The sequence below is a fragment of the Mya arenaria genome, chromosome 6 (genome assembly GCF_026914265.1).
Source record: "Mya arenaria isolate MELC-2E11 chromosome 6, ASM2691426v1".
Lineage (NCBI taxonomy): Eukaryota > Metazoa > Mollusca > Bivalvia > Myida > Myidae > Mya > Mya arenaria.
In genome coordinates, this window is record NC_069127.1 from 41150716 (window position 1) to 41162463 (window position 11748).

The 11748-nt window shown below is 33.2% G+C and overlaps 1 protein-coding gene across 1 annotated transcript; it reads left to right on the forward strand.

Annotated features, from left to right (window-relative positions):
- Nucleotides 1–4626: 4626 nt before the first annotated feature.
- Nucleotides 4627–11056, forward strand: LOC128237792 (putative DMBT1-like protein). Its single transcript, XM_052953377.1, has 5 exons — nt 4627–4645; nt 8152–8299; nt 8670–8836; nt 10321–10468; nt 10846–11056. The coding sequence occupies exons 1-5, from the start codon at nt 4627–4629 to the stop codon at nt 11054–11056; spliced, it is 693 nt and encodes a 230-aa protein (XP_052809337.1).
- The last annotated feature ends 692 nt before the right edge of the window (nt 11057–11748 follow it).

Below are 11748 nucleotides of genomic sequence, written 5' to 3' on the forward strand. Positions count from 1 at the left end.
CAAGATAAAAACCGAAATCTTAAATAGCCTCCAAATGAAACAAAATGATGAATTTCTTTCAAATTAATATTTGGTCATTAAACAATTACCCTTACCAACCTGCATGCTTATATTTGTTTTAATTTAGGCACAATTGTTGAGAGAGCAAAGTGTTACCCCATGTCCATTTGTAGGCCTATTAATTACTCGTACAATTTCCAAAAACCTTCTAAAAGTGTAAATTGAAAACCTGGTCGCATTGCAGCATGTCTAGTAATATGTTTTCCTTTGCACAATGGTTGCGAGTCCTATTACAATTTTATACTGTCATAGCCATACTAGAATCTTATTTCAATATTACCATTTTTCAAGCACTATCGACACCAGTTCCTTCGACTACCAAACGGCATGCAGAGAATCTTGCGGTAGCTTTTCTCAATAGAATATTGACATTTTAAAGCTACGATATAATTAAAATTCAAAATGTTTTTTCTTAAGGTTCACGTGCTATCAGACTACGTAACGGTACAACGCAATTACAGGGGCGTGTTGAAGTACTTCACAACGGAACATGGGGTACCGTCTGTGGGGATGGTATAGACACAAACTTTGCCAAAGTCGTGTGTCGACAGCTCGATTATGCAACGTATGTTATTTTGCTAAAAAGATAAATGATTAAATCAAAACAAATTTTTGAAGTATTTCTCGGTTAAGCATTTGTCGCTTTTTTGAAATTATTTTTCTTCGCTTTTATCACTTTTTCATGCCAATAGGTTCCAAATTTATTGGAAATATGGGATACACAAATGCAAAATTGAAAAAGATTTAAGCTTTCATTTTATTCCAGGAATCGGAATCAAGCGAGTGTCTTTATGCATTGAGCATTCGAAGTGATCGTGTAACAAAATGGTGAAAAACAATTTATCTTCACAACTGCATAGTTCATGAGTGCAAAGAGTCAATGACAAAAAAAATGCATTTCTAAAATTTAATGTATAAGACTTGCTTAATTTCAGTGACAATGTGACGTTACGTTCACATGCCTATTTCGGTGCAGGTAGTGGCGAGATTTGGTTGGACGATGTTACTTGTCAAGGAAACGAGACTGTGATCCACTTGTGTATGTTCAACCAATGGGGTCAGCACAGCTGCTGACATACAGAAGATGTCGGAGTTATATGTAGTATATAACAACTTTTATTTCTCCATTTCTGAAGAGTACAATAGAAAAATATATTATAGTATAGTTCATACATCAGGCATACACAGGGTACAAGCATAATAAATCATTTAGATACATAAGTAAGTACAATCGAGAATGTTCATCGAAAAACATAGAAGGTAATGCGAATGTTTCATGTAAAAATGCAAGCCTAACAAAGTCAGCTCTTAAGGAACATTAATGACCATTTGGATATCAAAACAATCCAATTTAGAACATCTTCAACTATTGACGATAGCTAAAGCAAGATCTTTGAAAGTAAGATTTAGGAAAAATATCATGAACAAGTAGTCCGCCAAGATCAATAAGGCGTCGACGATGGCTGCCAAATTTAAACAAAATTAATTTTCTGCAATGTGTCTGAAAAATGTTTTTTTTTCCAATATTGACTGATGCAAAGTAAAATTTTACTAAAACTGAAGGTAAAACTAGGTATTTAAATTGGAGTTTGTTGGCAGGATGGTGGTTAGGCGAGTGTTTTGCAACAATTTGTATTATCTCCGGGCTGTAACTTGGCCATGCAAAAGTTGATTTTAAAATAGCGCATACTCACCACGAGTAACTGGCATTACGTGTGCAAGACCAATGTCACTAGGTAAAAGGTCAAAAACACACGAAATGCCCAAAACTCCTTGTGTTTTGACTTGTCCGGGCTGTAACATATCCACGCATTAAAAGACTTTACAATCATGTATCAAAGATCAAGGTCACATTAAGGGCATTGTTCAAAATGCCATGTATGTTGGCTTCTTCGAGCTGTATCTAGATTATGCATTGGCAAATGGCATAAATGTTTACCCTGCAAGACACATGTATAAACGTATAAATTAAAATCAAATTTTAATGTTCTGTGGTAATATTTGCTTGTTTTAACTTGTTTGACATCCCTGTTATGCATAGCTATACATTTGTCACTACTTACATTCCTAATCAAAGCACATGCCAATATACCATCATGCCAATAAAGCGAAAAGAGTTCGATATTCATAACAACGTTTTGAGATTAAACGCAGGAACCTTTCGTTGGACTGTTTAATCATATTTATTCATATGCGTATTTGATATCGGTGCGTTTCGACAAAGCACTAGTCTTAACATAGAGAAGCATATACAGCATCCCGTTATCTTTGCCAATCTGAAGGCATATCGAACACTAGTTCAAATTGCACAAACCTTCTAATTGCGCTCATTGAAAACCTGGTCGCATTGCGGTCTTGTAGTAATTATTTATTTATTTCGGGACAATGGTTGCGAGTCCTGTAATAAGGTTCAAATTATCATAGTTACCTGAGAATATAATTGAAATCTTTCCAATTTTCAAGCACTATCTACATCGTCTATATTCGAATGCTTATCGGCTATAGGAGGGACTTGCGGAAACCTTTGTTAAACTTTTAAAAGCTACGTTAGAATTGAAATTAAAAAGTACTTTTTTTCTTTTTTAGGTGCAAGTTCTATAAGACTACATAACGGTGCAACGCAATTGGAGGGTCGTGTTGAAGTATTCCACAATGGAACATGGGGTACGATCTGTGGCTATGCAATAAACATTAACTTTGCCAAAGTCGTGTGTCGACAGCTCGGATATGATACGTAAGTTATTTTGCTAAATTAGTAAGTGATAAAAACAGAGCAAACTTGTTGAAATATTTCTTGATAAAACATTCATTGCTTTTCTAAACATTTCTTATCGCTTTAATCTCTTATTTATGTAAACGTTCCAAATATTAATTGGCAGTTTTGAATACACAAATGAAAAAAACAATGGAAATACATATGCATTTATGTCAATCAAAGAATCAGAATCGATTACGATTTTTATACTTTGAGCATGTGTATCGATTCAGTAGCAAAATATTATTTTTAATATCAAAAGCAGTTGCATATATCATGAATCGAAAGGGTCAATAATCAGAGGAAATGCAATTTTAACAGATACTTATTTATTTATCAAACTTGTTCAATTCCAGTGATAATGTGGCGGTACTTTTGAATGCCTATTTCGGTGCAGGTAGTGGTCAGATTTGGCTGGAGCAGGTTACTTGTCAAGGAAACGAGACTGTGATCAATTTGTGTATGTTCAGACCATGGGGACAGCATTACTGTGGACATTATCAAGATGTCGGAGTTATTTGTAGTAAATATCACCTTTCACCTCTCCGTTCCGGTAGAATTCAATAGCAAAATGCATAATATAAAAGCTTTGTACATACATTAATCAAGCATAAAAAACGTACAAAATGAGTGAATTAGCTCCGTCACATATTTCATTGCCATGTTACACAATTGTTCTTTATCAAATGTTTTTCGATAGTTTTTAGAGATTTAACTGTGAAATGAAATTGATTTTTCATTATTAGAAACAGTGAAAACAGTATTCTTTCATTGAATTGTTTTAAAGTTTAACCCTTTCTCAAGACAAGCTCAAACATCAGCACAGTAGGGCTAGGCGCAATTCCAACGACATCAATTCCGAAATGACGTTACGTTCGTTATGAGGATTGAGTATATTTTAAAAATGGAACAGAAAGTGATAAAAATAGTTACGAAGCTTCTTTTTAGGGGCAGTTAGGTAATTTCAGAAATAGTATTTAATATCTTAAATTGAACAGACAACAGGCGGTGCTTACTTTTACTAAAAATAGAAATAATGTAGTTCAAATTAAATCATAGTAAGCTTGATTGTATTTCAAATGAGACTTTCTGCTGTCGTATGGTGTTAATGCAAACACATACATACATTAAACAAATCCATTTGAACAATATAAATAGACAATGTTGTCAACATGCAATCTGTTAAAGTCCTTGTAAAGATTTGAAGTGTAAGTACAACGTTGCAATCGAAGTGTTATTGTTTGTTATATATTCGTTTTCACAGAAGCGTGCTCTGTACCGGACGTATACGATGCTTCCAAAGATTCTGGGGCAGCGATTGCTTACAACACGACCGTTACATACACATGTGCAGTAGGTCAAATCCATACTAATGGCGATTTAGTAAGGACATGTCAAGCTGACGGCCAATTGGACGGTATTTCCCCAACTTGTACTCGAGGTTTGTTAGTATTAGGTTTAATTATTCGGCTACTGGTTACACAACTATGTTATTTATTGTAGACTCAACATTCTCGTACAATAATTGAAACATAAGTCTAAACATTCGCATTTAGTATTGTATTTAATTGATTAACCTCATCATTTTGAATTCGTGTGTCACCTTCGGCGTCTTTATGTTTTAGTAATATGATCATTAAAACGATTTTATGCTTATGTCAATGATAATTGTTTACATAAATATTGCATCGAATCATGTATAGATCGTTTATTAAGACAAAACGCTATAGTCTGTCTTAGCAATGAGAATCATACAACCGGATTTGCACTGTAAATATTATATGATGCTGGAATTAAATATTAGAGTTAAAATGTTAGCTATCCAGGCAGGTAAATTGGGTATATTCAAAGGAGAATAAAATATTTCTTCCATTTTTTACAAATATCTTGAATATCATCTAAGACAACAGTACTTCTATGAACTTTTATCGATCTAGATTGTTTTTCCTTTCCTATGAAATGCGTTCTTTGCAAGTAGTTTCGCAAAATTCACTTTGATTGTGATTTTAAATAAATAATTAAAACATTATGCACGGTTTTTTTGTTCGAACATTCTACGTAAGTGGACAGGATGAGACTCGGGGAAAATTATCTAGTAACGATTTTTCATTTCAACCATGCATACCATTTCAGCAAATCATATATTCTAGAAAGTGTATCACTCCACGAAGGTTTTCAAACCTGCATCTTCTTATAAGAACATCCATAACAAAGTTCATTCTTTAGTAACTTGTTTTCGTCATCCATTTCTTACTAAATAGCATTACAGTAACTCAAACAATTATAAACAAGTTCATATTTACTAATCATATTTGCACTGGTTATTATGAGCCTCGGCTCACTAGGAAGGCGTAATATTAGCTCTGCTGATTGCGAGATATCTTGATTATTTGTTATTTACAAGTGGAAAATTAACACTTTTGTGTTATGTGCTGCATAATCTTCTTACGGGATTTTATACATACTTAATTTTCAAAAGTCATACATTCAATTCATTAATTATTTAATTCTTTTATACATTAGTTCAATGATTCGATAATAAATTAATTCATTAATTTAATAATTCATTAATTTAATAATTCATTTATTCATTGATTAATTTATTCATTAATTAATTCATTCATTCGTTCGTTCGTTCGTTCGTTCGTTCGTACGAACATACATACATTCATTTATACAGTCAATCATTTTTTGTTCTTTCATTCATTCATTCCTTAGAAAACACTGAACAAGGACATCGCGATGTGACTTTTACATTCCTATGCTTGTTCAATGTGTTTATACTGTTCCTCTAAAATCGAGTATTATTTTTGGCGACTCCCACGGGCTTTTTGTGGCTTTCCGTGAGATCTTTTTGGAAACTTCTTATTCATTACTAAATCATTGAAATTATATCAACTTGTTTCTATCAATAAATGTTTCATCGTAACGTAGCTAGCCCAGACCCTCGATTAATGGCCTAGTTCCGCCCTTGGTTTACACGAGATATTCAAGTTGGTGTCCAAAATGGCCACCAGTAGAATTAAATGTAAAACATTCGTACAAATAGTGGCATGAACATTGATTGACATGTATACGTTTACCAGCACATGTTTAGTTCTAAAATAAAGAACATGTGAAATTGCATAACAAGAGCATTCTTCTTATCATTAATGTTCAAAATGATGTATATGAGATGTGTAAAAAACATCCTGATGTTGTTAAGACCGCTCTTGAAGAAGAAAGTAACACTTTGATAAACTGGTTTACTTCCAATTTATTCTTAACCTGACATATATTTAGCAATTTCAATATGCTCGAGCTATGATAATGTTAAAACATAAGACAATTAAATATACTGAATCACATTATTGTTTTCGAAGAGTAAGTTAAACTTTTAGGCGTTGGGGTAGATTAAATTATAATGCCTAGAATCCTTAATTGTTCAAAAAGGCAGCAAAGCAACTGAACAATCTTCAAAAACTAAGCATTTTTTACAATCAATATTAAGCTTATTATATTTAAATATTTCAATATAAACAGATCCAATTTCATCTACTGTCCTGTTGTAGGGCATTTTTGAAGCCATACCATCAAATAATAAAAAGGGCTTAAAAATTGTTTCTAAAGATTACACCTTAACTTACGAAAATATTCCTCATAGAGTGAGATTGTCAACATTACATATGATGCATCGCTATTGAAACATACAAATGTCTGCTCAGTGTTTCAATTGAATATGTTCAAAACCTTGTTGCGTTTGCGACATGTAATTTCATTTCCAGTAAGAATAACTAAATATTGGAAAACCTCTCTCCGCGGAATAGCCTCCCAAAGAAAATAAGGTGTTCTTAAAACTACCTGGAATTTAGAATGCTGATCCGCACCTGGACATGTCCCTCTTGTAATGCCAATTGCGCAAATACGCTTTTATAACTAAAAACATAAGAAGAAATTGAGAATTATAAGGTGTTCCGCTGATTATCTTTTATCCCTTGTCTCCACGGAAAAGGAGTGTTCTTTTCAGTGGAATGGCCTACATCCACTAAACAAGATGTGGCATTAAAATATCAGAAAAGATTTTATCGGGCATTGTGAATATTAATAACATTTAATAAATGAAATAACAAGGGCTAATATATCTTTATCATTGTTTCAAATTTATATATCATTAACATCTGTCGAACACATATAACTACTTGTGGGTGTTTTTCGGCAAGTATTTGTTAAGGTGCTACGATTTGGAATTTTCAATTAACATTCTTACACAGTGGAATGTACTGACATTGTCAGGACGGTGGCCGGACAGAGATATGGATGGTTACCTTTAGGTAGGAATTTACCCAATCATTGGAGCAACTATGCCTTTGTACGCTACTGTTCCTAATAATTTCAGCAACATCTAGTAGTATTTAAATTACACGATAAATTAAGTATCTCATCTTAGCAACACTTTCCAAAGACATTTTCTAGCAAGCTACATTTTTGTAACATTTCTACAAACTACAAATTACAAATCATTGTACACTGCTATACTTCCCAAGTAATTCTATTTACATGTTTTTCTGTTTTAAAAGTAAACGAGTATACTTAAGTTATACTCTTGAAAGAACTAACCATTTTACAGTGGTATGTCAAGTTAAGGAACAGTCGCGTGAGGAGTTAAGACAACTACTTGATGATATCACAGTGTAAGTTAAATATAGGTAAATAAGTAAAGCCACACCCATCTAATTAATTTTCATGAATTAAACACCCATAAGTTTTTTAAGTGTGTTGGATTTAAAAACAAAAGTGCTATGTTTAACCATCTGTTCAATTTGAGGATCAGAACAAATCTAAATTTCACTTTTTTTTAATGGTTCAAATATAATTTTGTACAAGATAAAAACCGAAATCTTAAATAGCCTCCAAATGAAACAAAATGATGAATTTCTTTCAAATTAATATTTGGTCATTAAACAATTACCCTTACCAACCTGCATGCTTTTATTTGTTTTAATTTAGGCACAATTGTTGAGAGAGCAAAGTGTTACCCCATGTCCATTTGTAGGCCTATTAATTACTCGTACAATTTCCAAAAACCTTCTAAAAGTGTAAATTGAAAACCTGGTCGCATTGCAGCATGTCTAGTAATATGTTTTCCTTTGCACAATGGTTGCGAGTCCTATTACAATTTTATACTGTCATAGCCATACTAGAATTTTATTTCAATATTACCATTTTTCAAGCACTATCGACACCAGTTCCTTCGACTACCAAACGGCATGCAGAGAATCTTGCGGTAGCTTTTCACAATAGAATGTTGACATTTTAAAGCTACGATATAATTAAAATTCAAAATGTTTTTTCTTAAGGTTCACGTGCTATCAGACTACGTAACGGTACAACGCAATTACAGGGGCGTGTTGAAGTACTTCACAACGGAACATGGGGTACCGTCTGTGGGAATGGTATAGACACAAACTTTGCCAAAGTCGTGTGTCGACAGCTCGATTATGCAACGTATGTTATTTTGCTAAAAAGATAAATGATTAAATCAAAACAAATTTTTGAAGTATTTCTCGGTTAAGCATTTGTCGTTTTTTTGAAATTATTTTTCTTCGCTTTTATCACTTTTTCATGCCAATAGGTTCCAAATTTATTGGAAATATGGGATACACAAATGCAAAATTGAAAAAGATTTAAGCTTTCATTTTATTCCAGGAATCGGAATCAAGCGAGTGTCTTTATGCATTGAGCATTCGAAGTGATCGTGTAACAAAATGGTGAAAAACAATTTATCTTCACAACTGCATAGTTCATGAGTGCAAAGAGTCAATGACAAAAAAAATGCATTTCTAAAATTTAATGTATAAGACTTGCTTAATTTCAGTGACAATGTGACGTTACGTTCACATGCCTATTTCGGTGCAGGTAGTGGCGAGATTTGGTTGGACGATGTTACTTGTCAAGGAAACGAGACTGTGATCCACTTGTGTATGTTCAACCAATGGGGTCAGCACAGCTGCGGACATACAGAAGATGTCGGAGTTATATGTAGTATATAACAACGTTTATTTCTCCATTTCTGAAGAGTACAATAGAAAAATATATTATAGTATAGTTCATACATCAGGCATACACAGGGTACAAGCATAATAAATCATTTAGATACAAAAGTAAGTACAATCGAGAATGTTCATCGAAAAACATAGAAGGTAATGCGAATGTTTCATGTAAAAATGCAAGCCTAACAAAGTCAGCTCTTAAGGAACATTAATGACCATTTGGATATCAAAACAATCCAATTTAGAACATCTTCAACTATTGACGATAGCTAAAGCAAGATCTTTGAAAGTAAGATTTAGGAAAAATATCATGAACAAGTAGTCCGCCAAGATCAATAAGGCGTCGACGATGGCTGCCAAATTTAAACAAAATTAATTTTCTGCAATGTGTCTGAAAAATGTTTTTTTTTCCAATATTGACTGATGCAAAGTAAAATTTTACTAAAACTGAAGGTAAAACTAGGTATTTAAATTGGAGTTTGTTGGCAGGATGGTGGTTAGGCGAGTGTTTTGCAACAATTTGTATTATCTCCGGGCTGTAACTTGGCCATGCAAAAGTTGATTTTAAAATAGCGCATACTCACCACGAGTAACTGGCATTACGTGTGCAAGACCAATGTCACTAGGTAAAAGGTCAAAAACACACGAAATGCCCAAAACTCCTTGTGTTTTGACTTGTCCGGGCTGTAACATATCCACGCATTAAAAGACTTTACAATCATGTATCAAAGATCAAGGTCACATTAAGGGCATTGTTCAAAATGCCATGTATGTTGGCTTCTTCGAGCTGTATCTAGATTATGCATTGGCAAATGGCATAAATGTTTACCCTGCAAGACACATGTATAAACGTATAAATTAAAATCAAATTTTAATGTTCTGTGGTAATATTTGCTTGTTTTAACTTGTTTGACATCCCTGTTATGCATAGCTATACATTTGTCACTACTTACATTCCTAATCAAAGCACATGCCAATATACCATCATGCCAATAAAGCGAAAAGAGTTCGATATTCATAACAACGTTTTGAGATTAAACGCAGGAACCTTTCGTTGGACTGTTTAATCATATTTATTCATATGCGTATTTGATATCGGTGCGTTTCGACAAAGCACTAGTCTTAACATAGAGAAGCATATACAGCATCCCGTTATCTTTGCCAATCTGAAGGCATATCGAACACTAGTTCAAATTGCACAAACCTTCTAATTGCGCTCATTGAAAACCTGGTCGCATTGCGGTCTTGTAGTAATTATTTATTTATTTCGGGACAATGGTTGCGAGTCCTGTAATAAGGTTCAAATTATCATAGTTACCTGAGAATATAATTGAAATCTTTCCAATTTTCAAGCACTATCTACATCGTCTATATTCGAATGCTTATCGGCTATAGGAGGGACTTGCGGAAACCTTTGTTAAACTTTTAAAAGCTACGTTAGAATTGAAATTAAAAAGTACTTTTTTTCTTTTTTAGGTGCAAGTTCTATAAGACTACATAACGGTGCAACGCAATTGGAGGGTCGTGTTGAAGTATTCCACAATGGAACATGGGGTACGATCTGTGGCTATGCAATAAACATTAACTTTGCCAAAGTCGTGTGTCGACAGCTCGGATATGATACGTAAGTTATTTTGCTAAATTAGTAAGTGATAAAAACAGAGCAAACTTGTTGAAATATTTCTTGATAAAACATTCATTGCTTTTCTAAACATTTCTTATCGCTTTAATCTCTTATTTATGTAAACGTTCCAAATATTAATTGGCAGTTTTGAATACACAAATGAAAAAAACAATGGAAATACATATGCATTTATGTCAATCAAAGAATCAGAATCGATTACGATTTTTATACTTTGAGCATGTGTATCGATTCAGTAGCAAAATATTATTTTTAATATCAAAAGCAGTTGCATATATCATGAATCGAAAGGGTCAATAATCAGAGGAAATGCAATTTTAACAGATACTTATTTATTTATCAAACTTGTTCAATTCCAGTGATAATGTGGCGGTACTTTTGAATGCCTATTTCGGTGCAGGTAGTGGTCAGATTTGGCTGGAGCAGGTTACTTGTCAAGGAAACGAGACTGTGATCAATTTGTGTATGTTCAGACCATGGGGACAGCATTACTGTGGACATTATCAAGATGTCGGAGTTATTTGTAGTAAATATCACCTTTCACCTCTCCGTTCCGGTAGAATTCAATAGCAAAATGCATAATATAAAAGCTTTGTACATACATTAATCAAGCATAAAAAACGTACAAAATGAGTGAATTAGCTCCGTCACATATTTCATTGCCATGTTACACAATTGTTCTTTATCAAATGTTTTTCGATAGTTTTTAGAGATTTAACTGTGAAATGAAATTGATTTTTCATTATTAGAAACAGTGAAAACAGTATTCTTTCATTGAATTGTTTTAAAGTTTAACCCTTTCTCAAGACAAGCTCAAACATCAGCACAGTAGGGCTAGGCGCAATTCCAACGACATCAATTCCGAAATGACGTTACGTTCGTTATGAGGATTGAGTATATTTTAAAAATGGAACAGAAAGTGATAAAAATAGTTACGAAGCTTCTTTTTAGGGGCAGTTAGGTAATTTCAGAAATAGTATTTAATATCTTAAATTGAACAGACAACAGGCGGTGCTTACTTTTACTAAAAATAGAAATAATGTAGTTCAAACTAAATCATAGTAAGCTTGATTGTATTTCAAATGAGACTTTCTGCTGTCGTATGGTGTTAATGCAAACACATACATACATTAAACAAATCCATTTGAACAATATAAATAGACAATGTTGTCAACATGCAATCTGTTAAAGTCCTTGTAAAGATTTGAAGTGTAAGTACAACGTTGCAATCGAAGTGTTATTGTTTGTTATATATTCGTTTT